The sequence below is a fragment of the Cystoisospora suis genome (assembly GCF_002600585.1).
Source record: "Cystoisospora suis strain Wien I chromosome Unknown contig_1147, whole genome shotgun sequence".
NCBI lineage: Eukaryota > Apicomplexa > Conoidasida > Eucoccidiorida > Sarcocystidae > Cystoisospora > Cystoisospora suis.
Genome location: NW_027153948.1, coordinates 136,182 through 150,979, shown reverse-complemented (window position 1 = coordinate 150,979; position 14,798 = coordinate 136,182). Strand labels below are relative to the sequence as shown.

Genomic DNA, 14,798 nt, shown 5'->3' with positions numbered 1-14,798 from the left:
GGCTGGGGCTACAAGCCGTACTGGCGGGCCGCCCTCCGTCGATGCTCCCACCGGACGCCGGAACAGCCACGCCCCACCCAGTCCACGACTGCTACAGTCAACTGTGGCTGGCTGGGGACCGGGGCGGGAAGGGGGCGGAGTACAGGTCGGTGACGCCGCAGCAAAATAGCCGTTCTTTTCCCCAGCCATGGTACGGAGCCAGCCAGCCACACCATGACGGAAAAAGACGGAGAACATCGGCTTTCGCAGACGCCCCAAGGGAGTGCCCGATGTTGATGCGTGGCTTTGAGTAAGTGCCCTACTAAGGGGTGTGCGGAGAGGGGCGGCTGGCTGCGGCTGGCTGCGGCTTGATTTTTCTGGTCTATTTGCGTTTTCAAAAAAAACACCGAGCACGACCCGAACTAAATGGCGGGGCTGGCCGCTCTGTGAAGTGACTGTCAGTCTGCTTAAGGAGATCGTCGCAACAGTGCTTGCATCTCCGTTGCCAAGGCATTGCTAGTGGAGATTCTGCGGTGGCTCTGACACGTCCTTGACGCCCCGTTCCCTCCCTCTAGGCAACAGATGGACAGGCGAAACACGGAGGAGGCCATGCATCGAAGTAGTTTACACCCACTTGTGTTTTTGAAGGGACTTGTAGGCCTACACGCTTCCTGCCCCGGAGGGAAGATAGCTACTGCACCTGTGTAAGCAGTTTCTTAGTGGTTTGCTCAGGGCCGGTACGGAATTTTCCTTTTTGCTTTTCAGGTCGGCCTGAATAAATTGATCCAGCCCGACTGATAGATCAGGCGAAATCGCGATATGGAAGCACAGTGAGGAGGACAGTTACCGCAGCAGCGGGTTACACGCCTTTACCAGCATCGGAGAAAGTGCAGCCAGCGTCTGACTGAGAGCGCTGCATCAGGTGCGTACAGGCGGACGATCATACAGTTGCACAGCTGCGGTATGATTAGGAGCCTATTACTGGCTGCAAAAGAAGTAGTTGCCGGCTGCGTCAGCGCTGCTGTGCGCCGCGAGGTCTGCAAACCCTGTTTAGTGTAACCGACTAAACTTTGGTGCTCTTCAGTTCTTCCCGATAAGCCTTGCTGGCTTGAGTCTTGTCGTACAGGCTGCGTGCACGCTTCGATTTGTAATTGAAACTAGCGTACGAGTGAAAGATCTAGCCAGATGTCCGCACGTGTAATGAACGACTGTCAGGCCCAATCACTCCCGTCACGACACGCCACCACCGACTCGGTGTTCCCTTTACCTGCATTTCAAATTATTGCCGGCTGAGGCTTGGGGGGAGTGTCCCCTTTCAAGGCCACTCCTGGGGAACCCCGAAACATCCGGCACTACGCGCGAACGACCGCCTTTATGTCGCGTGGGAGTAGACCGCGGAATCCAGTAATCCAGTAATCTCCATGTACTGTAGTTACAATCGCGAAACGGCTCACGTCGCTTCTGGACGAAAGAGGTGGCTGTTTGGCGTACAGGTTTCTCCGGATTCGAGCGTCTCTGAGTGACTGGACTGGCGGCGTTATCCGCCTTCCCTCTTTTTCTGTGTGGTGGCCAAGTTCAATCCTTAGTGTTCGCATGCGCGCGATTCGGCAGCTCTCAACTCTTTTATTGCTCCTTCAGCTTCGGACTCGCTGACTGTTCTCCTTTTCTTTTTTTTTCACTGTTATTCTCTGCGGGTTTTAGGCGGACAGGCTGCTCTGGGTATTCTTGCAATTCCGTTTTCTCGCGACAGGACTGCAGGCGTTCTCCGTCATGCAGCTGGCTTTCGATACGGTTGCTGATGTCGAGCTGCTAAGGAAGAGGAACCCCGCTCTTTGGTCCGAGTGTCTTTCAGACGACTACAGTTCGTGGTTTCTCTAGGGCAAGAGCCGCCCGACTGCGGGCGGATTCTTCTGTTTTATTTTTCCCAGCCTTGTTGAGCTCTGGAGCGAGCTAGCTGTTGCTCATCAGTCCGGTGTTCTGTTTAGCAACTGCTGAGAAGCTTCTGGGGTGCTGCGAAGGACATAAACCGTTTCGGATTCTTCTCAGGAAGCCCGCTGCAGGCATGACACCGTAATTACTTAGCTGCAGGAGTGCGGCGTATGCACTGTGAGAGGAGGCCTCGTTCTGTCTGCAGGGGCTGTCTTCATCACGAATGTGGTTCCGCTTGGATTTGAGTGGTATTGCTTCAACTGGGCCACCGTTCAGATCAAAGCCCACGAAGCTGTTTCCTTTGGCTTTTCGTCGTTGAAAGATCGGTGACCCATTCTTCTGACAGGAGAGATCTCTCGGATGATGTGTGGCCTTGAAGAGCGGTCCCCGTAACAACAGGAATGGGTTCCTAGGTCTGCGTTTTTGGCCTGTCCGTCATCACAGCAATGTCCAGGAACAGTACGACGCCGGCCCGGGATTTCCTACTTCTAGGGACAACTCTCAGTGGTGTCGGGCTCGCGTTCTGTGACTTGTCATTTCTCCAGTAGCGACTACTTGGAAAAGCCCCGCATGTGGCGTGGTCGTCCCGGAGACTGGGGAGGTGCTGCTCGGTTTCCGGTTTGCTTTGGAATGCCACAACGTTCTTCATTCCTTGCGGAAGTTTGTGCTACCTCTTCGCGCTGACACAGCTACTGTGGGTGTGATTGGTGGGGGAGGGCTCCTGCCACAGTTACCGGGAGCTGGGGAAGATAGCTGCTGAAGTAGAAAGATTCGTCGCTAAAGCCTTTTCAGAACTCAGCCTGACCACTGCACGCCATGGCGACTCTGCAAGAGAAGCTTGAGCAGAGGAGACGACAGCAGGAGAACGCTGTTGTTTACGAGTACGAAACACATACTGTGCCGACCTGTTATAACAGCTGTGTGAGGCTGACCACCATCTGCGCCCTGTTTCAGAGAGTGGTACTATGACAGTGTCGTGGGTGCGGACTACTGCAGAGCATTCTGTGCCGTTGCTTGCGCTACGTACAGCAGCGCCAAACGCAAGCGTGCCTCGTTGGGTTTTCTTCCCTTTCCTTAATGGAAATGGCTCTTCAGGTTCCAACCGTCTTTTTTGTCACGGGATATTGGGGATTGTGTGTTGATATCAAAAATAGGACTGCTCTGGGTGATGTACTGTCTGTTACATTGTAGTTGTGTTCGAGTGTGCTCCTCAGCGAGCACCCGTGTTCACGCTGTCCCGAGAATAGCGGCAGACTTGATTCTTGGCCGGCTCGGAGTTGGTGTATCTTCTCACCGAGAACCAGATTACAGAGTGTCCGTCAGAATTTTTATCTCGCGGACCAAGTGGCGTCCTTCAGATCTCATTTTTTCTCAGAGCCTACGGACAGCGACGTCAGACATTCAAGGAGGGCAGATCGCGTCTGTACCGGAAGGAGAGCTGCGAGCAGCAACTGAAGGCTCTTACGAAGGCCGCTGGCACGCCTGTTGTAGAACGTAAGGCTGATGAGCTCAGCGTTGCTAAATGCCAGTGTTATCACTACACCATGGAGGCGTGAAGCGCTGCAGACTGCAGCCATTGTTGGGTTGTTTTCCAGGTGTGATGGACGTGGTGACTCCGATATGAAGTTCTGAACCAGATGGTTGCCGGAGAGCGTGGGGCATACCTGTCGCTCACCGGAGGTTTGTTCCCTTGACTGTTCGCAGCCTGTCCCATCGAGTTTCCTCCGGATGCCGAATTGACCCCCGAGCAAGAGCAGCTTGTGGCCGAGGCACCACCTCCGGGGCCGCCTCCTCCCCCTCCCGAGATCAAAGTGCGCACACACTGGGTGAGTGCATTTATCGTGTGTGTCCGTTGCGTGCTTTAAGCTTAGAAGTGGCTGCAACCGTCACAGTTCTGTGGCTGCTTAAAGCTCGTTGCACCCGGCCGATAGTTGCCGGTGACCGAAGTATTGCTTATCGGCGTTTTCTGCGTGTGAGAAGAAGTATGGAATATCTTGGGGGACTCTTCTCAACTGGGTCCCGCTTGCCGATACTTCCTTGACTTCTGGCAAACTGAACCAGTTTCACCTCGCCCTGCGGCATTTGCTGGTGAGCTCACGGGTACTCGCCTTGAACACGAGCAGGCGTAGGGCTCGGAACGCCTGGTTGGAGTTGATCTCTCTCTTTATCCAAAACGTACACCTATCTACTATTGTTCACCCGTGCGGTTGCTGGTATCGTATCCATTAGGAACAGTTGAGTGCTATCCGGTTTCCTCAAGACCGACAGAGCCCTGAGGTGAAGCATAAAGCCAGTGAGATTGCCCGCCAGTACAAGCTGCCGACAGACGTTTGTTTGCGCTTGGCCCTTCTTTTCCAGTTTCAGGATACTGAACGAGGTGAGTATACCCAATTCGGCGGGTGGATGCAGGCGGAAGGCCTGCAGTTCTTTTTGTTTTGAAGCCGCCTTTCGTTTGCTGTGGGCGCTTCTTGTTTTAGTCTTCCGCATTCGGGCAGTCATCGGTCCTGCGGTGTTACGACGCAGCATCTTTGTGTTGTCTCGCAAGCGGCGGCGGTCATGTTGTAGCGGCGTATCTGCACCCCCTTGGATTTTATTCTTTTTCTGCCCAGCTGGGTGCTTTTTCTGTCCACGCCGTCACGGTGTTTCCTGCCAGTGGTTTTTCCTTGGAAGAGCACTGGTGTGCCGTTCACGCCTGTTCAATGGACGATGTGGTCCGTAAAACTGAGAGGTCGAGAAGAAGCTATCACGTATGGCTGCGGTGCAGGCAGGCCGGCAACGAGGTGCTTCATTTAGCGTCGGCCCGGGGTGGGGTCTAATGTTGCTAACGGTTGCTTCTGCCCTGCTGCCCTTTGTGTGGTACAGGCGTTGACATTCTGGAGATTTACCTTGGAGCGCTTCGGCGTCTTAAGGAGTATGTCTCTGCGCCTCGTGATGGCTGCTACCCCCCCGCTGTAACCACGCACTGCGCATTGGGGAAGCCGTGACTGAGTGCCTTGCTATTTCTTCCGGAGCCGTGCCGGGTATCGAGGACAAGGATCTATTGGAGCTTCAAAAGACCGATCGCCCAGTCTGACTGCCGTGCTTTGGTGACTAGGAGAGAAGCTCCCTGCTGTTTGTGGAGTTCTGCAGCGGGAGTATAAATAGAAAGTGCTTTTGACATTGGTGTGTCCTTGATCGCCTAGAAAATACGGAGTTGCTACATGTCCATTCGCGTCGATGAGCCGTATCCGACGCCTACCAAAGGGTGGATTGCTTTGTGAATTCTTTGTCTCACCTCGCAGGGGTATCGTGTGTGCCAAGTTGTCGAAGAAATCGTTGAAGGTCAAGACGAAACGACTTCTGATCGACGCACCAACTCAGACAGTTTTCATCAAGTCCTATGGCGGAAGTGAGTTCTGCGTACAGTTTCGGGAAGCGGGTGGCTTCTGAGTAGGCTGTAAATGCAGCGCGCAGTACGTGCTAATAGGCCTGGGTTGAAATGAGCAAGACCCGCCCTCAAGACGATTCTCAACGAGGAGCACGGGGGGTGTCATGATGCTGCCTACTATTGGGGGTGGTATCTCGTCAGGCGGAAGTTGGATAGAACTTCAGGACTGAACCACTCAAAAGAAAGCTGCCTGACAACATGCGCCCTAACCCCGTTCTTCTGCTGGTGCGGTTGGGTCTCTTCTTCTTTGGTAATCAACCACGTGTTACAGCTGGCTAAGAGAGCATCTCTCCTCGGTTTCGTTGCTGCCGACATTGCTGGTCTCTCCCATGGGAAGCGTGTCTGCCGCTGCGGCGACAAGACAACTACCATAAGTTCAACCTCATGTATCTCAGTAGCGGACTGGCATTCCGTCGCCTTGGCGCTCCTAAGAATTACAAGGAATTGCTCTTACTCGTACGGACTGTTCTTGGACCAGTTTTCAGGAGTACAACGGCGTTAGACTCCCGCGCAATTGAGGATGTTTATGCAGGGACGTCCGCGTCGCCGGAGTTCCAGGAGGTCAATAAACGGATCAAAACACGTAAGTTCAAAAGTGGTATCTGCTGGGCAAGTGTATTCGCTCTCAGGTACTGGTGTTAGACCTTGTATTCGGAATCCACTGATTGGACTGTTGGTGGCCTGCGCCTCCCGAGGTATATCGAAGGACTAGAGTCTTGAACAGAGAGCTCACAATGCCTATCAACGTCAGGAAGACTGCGTGCAATATGCTGACTATTCAATTCTGGAGGTTCCACTGTCGTGTGACGAGGCACAAACATGATTTGCTCCGAAGGTAGAGTTTCATTCTGTCTACGTACACCCGCAGTCGAGTGCTGAGAAAAGCCATGCTTATCATAGCTGCCGGAGCAGACGCTGGTACAGTTTTTTTTTTTTAGATGAGGAGTGAGCCCAGTCAAACACTTACATACGGATAAGAGCATTGCTTCCTCGCAGGTACGGCTCGGTGTAGGGGATGAAAAGACATTGTTTCCTAACTGCATTGCGCTTTTCTCTCGCTTTGGTTTGGATCCTTTGGGTCGGAATGGAAGTCTTTCAAATGGTAAAGCGTCACTCACGCTGTACATCTAATCATGTTGTGAGAAATATTGTCGTAACCCTTGCCCGAGATCTTTTGCCCTTCAAGTGCCGTCCTATCGAAGGGATAGTGGAACGTTAGTACACTGAGAGAGCTCCTCACATCGCGATCGCAGTTCACGTCGTTGGCGGTTCCTTTCGGGTCCTCGTTGTTTCCTCAGTTGGCCAGCGGCTGGACGAAACACGATGCTGTGTCATAAAGACGGAAGTCCGTACTTACAGCTTAATCATGAACAAAGTCGAAGACGTAAATGATCTCTTCGCTGTTGTCGACGTGCTAAAGGGCCACCACGGACCAGCAGTCTGGCGCACAGACCACACTGCGGCCGATGCGGTATTCAGGACAGATTACGGCATGAAAGCGGATTATGCTTTAAGCGGCTAGTGTGTTACGTTTGCCCGGACGGGATTCTGAGCAGAGCTGCTGACTTGTCGGAAAGGTCGTGTGCTGTTCAAGAAGACATGTAGTGCTTCTGGTAATGAGACAAATTTTTTGCAACACGAGGGCGTCTTTCTTGGTTCCTCCGTGTTGTTCCTGTGCCCCAACAAGGGAGTCTGCAGGAATTGCTGCCCTCCAGCAGGGTGTAGTTGGTTCTATCTCCGTGGACAAGATCGGTCCGAGTCTTTCTTTTTCCGTCAAGGAAGTGAAAATCTCATAGCTTGCCGGCGCAGCAACGTTTGCGTAGCCATTGTGAGGCGATGTCGAAGTGCCAGACCTGCGACGGAGAGACGGTGTGGACAACTCCAAGTTGTCCGGCACCCTAGTGGCGCGACTTTGTTTTTGCCGACGGTGCAGTTGCGAAATGCCGTCCTTCGGAGTCATGGTTTCCAGGTGCCGTTTTGAGGAGAGGTTATTCGGGTTTTTTTGTGTCTTGCTACCAGCCGGTTCCGTTTTTTATCTCAGGCGATATTTGCCCCAGGGAGACGCCTCTTCCGGGCGCTACTGGCGTTTTGAATGTTGTTTCCTGATTTTGGTTATGTTTGCAACTGCGCGGTTTTCTTGTCTACTGCTGGGGACGGGCAGGGGTGTATGAAGTCCAGGGACGCCTGGCCAAAGGCGGTTCGGAGACTGTAGTCAGGTCAATGAACGTCATTTGTCTCCACACACGACGTATTCGGTCGCAACAGGAATATATTCACGAGATCATCAGATGCTCGTCAGCAGATTTGTTTTTCATTACCTGGCCAGTGCTATTCGTAGGAATGATTTCCGTGAGCGAGGTCTGATCTAAGGACTTGTTCCTGAGGCGCCTGGGACCAGTGATGAGGACTTCTCAGGGCCTTTGCTGGCGCCCTTTGTTTACAGCACGAAGGTGTTCTCTAAGCAAAGCTGACGGTGCTTGTGTGAAGAGGTGTTGCCGGGTGTACTGTCCGGGAAGTGATTGTGAAACCAACACTTTGTACAGGTGAACTTGTATCCAGGCACCGGCTCGTGCTTGTACAACTGCGCGATTGAAGTCTTTGGCGCATGTTGTTGCGGACGTCTAGCCTGTGGAAGCGCTTCGCTTTCAATGATAAAACCGTGCCAGCTTGGAGTTCTCAAGCCTGCATGGGCGCGGCATGCAGTGACCAAGGTCGAAGCGAGTTAGGATCTAGGTTGCTTTACGGGAAGCTGCCCGAGCTATTAGTTTCATGTAACGGTTCAAGGATGTCAGCTTTAGCGCTGTGCTAAAGTGCACGGTACGGCGTCACGGCTGTCAGCGCTCGCTGTGTTTACGGAGCACTTATTGTGCTGAAGTAACTATCATCCCGAACCGACCCGTGGCGCTCTTTTTGGGGCTAGATGAAGAGCTCGACAAGAGAAACTCTCGTGGAATTCCGAGTTCCACTTTGTCTTGAAAGACTTTTTTTCGCATATAGTTTGCTCACTTCGATTCCCTCCTGGTGCTCCTTNNCGGCGAGCAACTGATCTTCGTTCCCGGGGCCTCTCCGAGGGTCGTACGTGTACCGTTGTACGCCTCTCTTTACTTCTTTGTTTGGCGATCCGGGAGTACGTTTACTGCCGCGGTCTCCCGATGGTCCTGCACGCTCTGTCTCTTCCATTCCGATGCAAATGCCTAGCTGCTAATTCCCATGCACTGGCTCTTCTTTCACGAAGATGGGTGGCGCCATTGCGGGCTTCTTTCTTCAAAAAGAATCTTTCCGTCAGAACGTTAGGAAATCTAGTCCGAAAACCGGAACGAGAAGTCGTTGTGTGCGCGTAGACAAGAAGCACGCTACGAACACACACGGGAAAACGACTCAGCCCCTGTGCGGACAGCAAGGAAACAAGTGACATGCGTTGCACCCCAGACTCACGGCTGCGCCGACATGATGTGGCGACTTGCGGAACCACACCGATAGTACCACGCGAAACTATTCAACGGATGCACTGAGCCGGTATACGGGCTTACAAAGAGACGGGCACAAACATGCGGCAAAAAGGACATGTACAGAACGAGCCAGTAAACACGATGAGGAGATGGACACACATAGGCGGTACTGGGAGGCCAGAAGAAGACGATGAGGTTGCGGATCATGCAAAATACTGGGTCAAACCGTTATCCATTGCTAATGAAGACAACAAAGAACATTAGCGCCCTTCAAGTAGATCCTCTTCGAGGGCTTCGCAAAACAGAATACTCGACAAACGTTTAGAATGACACTCCACTCGTTTACACTGGTTCACAAACGCTGTGCCTCATTATAAGGAAGGGCTCTGTCAGCGGTTGTAGTTTGAAAAGACACCCTTTCCAGGGCTACGGCAGTCGCGTACGTACGTCCGTACAATCTATTCATTATGGGTTGAGTCTGTCGCGCTGACGAATCTCAAAAGTACAGCAGCTAAAGGGATAAGCACTATCACAGCTACTGCTGCAGCAGAGAGACCTTCTACCCGAGTCGGGAAAAGCCTCTCGCTCCTTTCTCTTCCTAACTGCGGTTCGAACTGTTTGAGGCGTTCTAGTTCGGCTCGCTGTTCTTCCACCAACTTCTGGAGCCTTTCTATATCCTCCAACTTCTTTCCGCCATTACTATTATTACTGCTAACACCTTTCACCTTGCTTCGACTGTTTTTGCCTGTACTCTTGCCGGGATTATCATTTCCTGAAATACTTCTACTGCAGCTTAGACCCGATGCAGAAGGAGATACTCCATCGGCAGAGTCACTATCGTTACTGCGGGAAGCAGAAGCCATTGCTCGCTTCAATTTGGCTTCCAAGTCTTCGTTGACGGCCTTCAAAGAGGAGTGTGCTGACTGGAGAGCATCATATCGCTCCTTCAGGCGGTCTCTATCTTGCTCGTGTACTTTGAATTCTTCTTGCCATTCTTTTTCCAGGACGCGTAGCTGTTCTTTCTGTTGCTTCAGTTCCTCTTCCACCTCCTCCCGTCTGCGCCGTTGCTCCGCTAGAAGCTGTTCTACAGTCGAAACCTGGAGAAGGCACATCAGAATGAGTTCGCAAGCACGAGCAGATATGAGCAGATATGATCTTTCGATGGCTATAACCAAATACACAATGTTATCACTCCGACCCACAGGCCGGAAGTACGGAGACGCGCGTACCTGCTGCTGGAGTTGGCTGCACAGGTTCTTTTCTTTTCCATAATCTTGCTGTAGGCGCTGCAGTTTGACATGTAGCTCCTCCTCCTTCTGCTTTTTCTCCTCCTTCGCCCTCTCTTTTTCATGTTGAAGGGTTGTTTTTTCTTCTTGCATTTGCGTCTTGACTGCTTCGAGTTGTTGGTGAAAGTCATCTGTCAGGCGCCTCACAAGGCTTTCCTTCTCCTTCAGAGTTTCCTGTATCTTGGTCTCCATATCTGTCAGCACTTGCCCACGAGACAATTGATCCTTCTGAAACCTTTCCTCGGCTGCGCGAAGCTGCTCGATAAGCTTTGCCACCTCCTCCTGCGTCTGTCTCAGAGCTGTCTGTGTTTCTGTCAGCTCTCCGACGACTTCCTGTCTCCCTGCATCCCGTGCTATCCTCTCATGTTCGCGAAGCTGGGTCTCCGCCTCTGCCTCCAAACGTGCTTGGTCTTGTATCGCCGTAGCCAGCTGCGTCCTGAGCGTCTCCATCTTCTGCTCGTGCACTGTTTCCATTTGCTGGAGCTGCAGCTCCTTTTGCTTGAGTTTGTCCTCGAGGTCCTTCGCGGTAGAACGCGTGCTTGTGAGCTGTTGGTAGACATTCTCAGCGCGCCCCACAGCCGCATTCAAACCGTCTTCCAGTTCCGCTCTTGCCTTCAAGCTCTGCTGCAGCTGTTCTTCAGCATGTAGCGCGTCTTGCTTGTTTTTTGCGATCTCCTCTCTTAGCTCTCTCTCGGTGTTCTCAGACTTTGCCTTTTCTTCCTCCGCGTAGTCTCGAAGTATCTTCAGATCTTGCTTCTCTTTCAGCAGGACTGCTTCCAGGCTGCGAATCTGACTTTCCTGCCGGTCCACTTTGTCCTGCAGCTCTCGGCAGAACACTTCTTGCTGATGGGCCTGCTTTTCAGCCTTCTCCCGATTGTTCTTCTCCATTTCCGCGCAACGCTCAGCCTCGGATACCCGCGTCTCATAATCCTTGAACTTGTCCTCTATTTCGTCGTCTGACATGTTCAGTCTCCGCGAGCTGAGCGCCTCTTGCAGAGACTCTTTTTCTTGAGTGACATTCCTGAGACTCTCGTTCAGAGTAGCGACGCGCTCCACGTGGTTTTCCAGGGCCGCCTCAGCTGTCTCCGCTCGTTGTGTACAGGCGTCAAGCTCCTGGCGGATCTTCGCTTCCTCTTCAGCCAGTAGCCGGCACTTCTCCATCCATCGATTCTGCTCCTCCGACATTGACTTCTTCAGCTCATCCATTGAGGCTCTGAGAGCCTCACGTCCCTGTTCCGCTGCTTTCAGGCTCGCCTCCAACACCGACACCGTCTTGCGCAATGCGCCCAACTCCTCTTCTTTCTCCCGATTCTCCGAGTCCTTTCTTCGCACTTCTTGCTCGGCTGCCTCCACGCGGCGATGCTGTTCTTGCTCCGCTGCTTGGAGACGTACTTCCAGTTCCGACACTGACTTGCGCAGCGTCTCCAGCTCCTTCTCTTTCTCCATATTGTCTGAATCCTTTCTTTGCACTTCTTGCTCGGCTGCCTCCACGCGGCGATGCTGTTCTTGCTCCGCTGCTTTGAGGCATACTTCCAATTCCGACACTGACTTGCGCAGGGCGTCCACCTCCTTCGCCTTTTCCACATTCTCCAGATCCTTTGTACGAACTTTCTGCTCGGCTGCCTCCACAACACGCTGCTGATCTTTCAACTGTTGCTCCAACTGCGTGTGAGCGTTTCTCATTTTCTCCAGCTCCGAAGAGAGCTCTTCTTTTTCGTTTAGTGTATACTTGAGGTTGCTCATCTCTTCTGTCAGACGTTGCTCCATCTCCTCCACCTTCTTTTGATGTTCCACCGCCTCCAACCGCCTTCGTTCCTCCTGTTGTCGAGCCTCCTCCTTGGCACTTTCTAAGCTCTCTAGGGTTTTTTTCAAAGAATGCTCTGCTTGCTCAGCAACCCTCAGCTGATGCTGCAAGTCGCTCAGCCGAGCTGACTTATTTGCTTCGGCTTCGGTGAGGCTTACGACAGTTTTCTTCAAATCATTCAATTCTTTTTCAAGAGTTTGAACACGTGCATTCGCCTCAGACTTGATGCTTTCTCTCTCTTCCTCTAATTTCCATCCTTTTCGGCTCTCTTCGAGAAAGGCCTCTTTTTCCGCCTGGAGCTCTCTCTGCCGCTTCTGAAGATCCTCTTCTTTCTTGTGAAGTTCCGTCCGAAAAGCTCCCATTTTGCACTCCAACTCCCTCACCTGAGCTTCCCTGTCTTCCAGGGTTTTCTCTCTCAACCTCAACTGGGCGGCCTGTCTTTCATGGGCTTGTTCCTGGCTTCGCAACATGGTTGTTATCTTTTCCTCTTCGTCCCGGAGACGCTTTTGAGCCTCCTTTATTCTCTGTTCTTCCTCCTCGATGCGCACTTTCTCTTTGCCGGCTGTACCTCTTTCAGTCTTCACCTTTTCCTCTGCAAGCGCTACGCTGTAGTCGTCCGGCCTAGCCTTCTCCATGGTAAGCTCCCCAGCTCTCATTACCACCTCCTTCAGCTTAGCTCCTCCAGCCGGCGCGGCAGCCCCATCGTGTTCATTTTTCCCAGCATCCATTACGAGAGCATCCTGGATCTCGGCAAGCACGTTCTCCGTCGCTCTCAGCTTCTCAGTGGCTTCGACTAAGCTGGAAGTAGAGCATATCTGGACACTCCGGAGAGCGAACTGCGCTGACCCCAGGAGAGAGGCCTCCGGAACCTCATCTGGCGATGCAGGGAGGAGTTTCAGTACCCCGGGCCCTTTGTTCGTCTCTGCTGAAGTCATGATGGTTGCCTTGATACCACCTGACGCATTGGGGTTGATCTCCCCCGTCTGCATCCTTTTACGAATGTCAACAGGTCAAACAATCTGAAGGGACAAACACCGGGGAAAACTCGCCCTTTCAGATGATCTTGAGAACAGCGTATCTCTCCGCAATGAGGCGCACAGTGCAGCGTAGATCGTGTAGGGCGAGTATTACACGCAACACGACTTCCTTTCGTCCAGTCTCTGTAAGGCAGGAGAACTCAGGACTCCGACATAATTCTCCCACGGGTCCGCACACACACAAGGGCGTTTGACTACGAGGGAAAAACGAACGATAGACGTAATCTGATCTTTAGAAGAGGCAGGAAAAAAGAGGGGGTCACAGGTACAGGACAAAAACCCCACTAGGCTGGGAAAAGTTTATCTTCGCTCTCCCGGACTTTCCCGATGTCTATCGCTCTTGCGAAAATACACACGTTCACCGGTTGGCAGATTTCGTCCCCGACGACTGTCGATCAAACGGAGTGTCCCTTGGTCAGCTCGGGCACACACATGTTCGACAGGCGTATTCGGTGTTCCAGTACTTCAGCTGCTTCGTCACCAAAGCCAGAAAAAAACACTGAAAGGAGGCCAAAACCAAATGGAGATCACCGACCCCCCTTTCGCGAAGCGCCTCTTTACCGTGCAACAGGCGTCCTGGGGAGCAGAGTGCAAAAGCGGACGACTAATGCTGGTACACTCAACGCAAGATTCAACTTACTTTGGAACAGTGTATCGGCAGGTGACACTGAAAGCTTATACTTGGTCCGGAAAAAAGTGAAAAAAGACGATTGGGGGTTCGTCCGGCTCGGGGAAATCATTCGCCCCCTTGCTAGTTTTGACAAGCACCCTCACCAGCTGGAAGAGCTCTACCGGTTAGGTGTGCAGGCTCGCCCGGAGCTGCCGTCGCGAGGCAACCATCAAAATGAAAACCCATCGGGAATAGGTCTCGCCACCTGGCCGAATGGTGGAGTTTCAACCAGGCGCAATGCCACAGAAACGCTGAAATTGCAGAAGTTACACGGAGAAGTGAGTCAACTTTAGGCTGCTCACTCCCTGTACGGAGAGGGTCACGGGCCCCGTCTGGTTTCACCTCGATGTTCCGGTACTAGCGCCAGCAAGAAGAGACACCGGGTGTTTTCGGAGCCTCCGGTGGAACACAGGAGGCTCCCACCAGACATTTTTTTTTCGTAACGCCCCCGACGCAGCAGTCTTCAGCGCCCGAAGGCGATGGTCGGGCGCGAAAACGAACTAATGCGCAGTAAAACAACAGAGCAACCTTCCCGAAATAGTTGTTGGCAGAAGGAAACCGCAGCGGTTTGAGTAGTGGCACGCTGCTCACTTTTAGCCCGCACCCCGGGAGCCGCCGCGTTTCCAGAGTTCCTTGCTTTTTTGCTCCTTTTTTCCCGGCCGCGATATCGCAACAAAATAAAGCACGCAAGAAAAAAATCTAGACACTTCCCATACTAACCGCATGTGGCTTCAGCGTGAACGAACTAAAACAGAGATACGGAAAAGCTACGTGTGACAGGTTAGATAGACCTAGAACCGACGAGGCAGTTCGTAAGCGTGCACCGCAGCCATACGTGGCGCAAACCACGCCACATCCCTCGGAGTGATGTGTACAAGCCTGATTCGCGCTGAACCCTCGCCTACCTTTGGAGCGGAACGCCGGAGCTAGAGATAATGTGCACGTGGCGTGGAGAGGGGAGAGGGAGAACTACCGCCACTTGTGTCTCGGCACCGCTCGTGTGTACCGTTACATCTACAGACCACTTGGAAGCAGGGGTACGTACAACGCAAAGAATTCCACAAGGAACCCGCTTGCAGGTAGGTTTCTTTCTTCTCTTGCCGGGTTCGTCAAGGAAGCACTCGGAGTCGTTGGCGTGCACATGTCCGCTACACCCATGATCCAAAAGAGACTCTTCGCCTCTTGACTCTGGTGTCGGGCCATCCCGCAGTCGTGCA

General features: G+C 52.8%; 2 protein-coding genes across 2 annotated transcripts; one reads left to right on the top strand and one right to left on the bottom strand.

The window, feature by feature from the left end:
• The first annotated feature begins 1,325 nt into the window (after window positions 1–1,325).
• Window positions 1,326–7,882, top strand: CSUI_002747 (uncharacterized protein). The gene is made up of 8 exons (XM_068062946.1): window positions 1,326–2,789; window positions 3,284–3,402; window positions 3,613–3,734; window positions 4,138–4,285; window positions 4,771–4,859; window positions 5,190–5,296; window positions 5,821–5,918; window positions 6,634–7,882. The coding sequence occupies exons 1-8, from the start codon at window positions 2,725–2,727 to the stop codon at window positions 6,855–6,857; spliced, it is 972 nt and encodes a 323-aa protein (XP_067925084.1). The 5' UTR covers window positions 1,326–2,724; the 3' UTR covers window positions 6,858–7,882.
• Window positions 7,883–8,613: 731 nt separating this feature from the next.
• CSUI_002746 (uncharacterized protein) lies at window positions 8,614–13,889 on the bottom strand. The gene is made up of 3 exons (XM_068062945.1): window positions 13,552–13,889; window positions 10,014–12,893; window positions 8,614–9,881 (listed from the first exon to the last, which is right to left on the bottom strand). The coding sequence occupies exons 2-3, from the start codon at window positions 12,861–12,863 to the stop codon at window positions 9,243–9,245; spliced, it is 3,489 nt and encodes a 1,162-aa protein (XP_067925083.1). The 5' UTR covers window positions 12,864–12,893; window positions 13,552–13,889; the 3' UTR covers window positions 8,614–9,242.
• Between the last annotated feature and the right edge of the window lie 909 nt (window positions 13,890–14,798).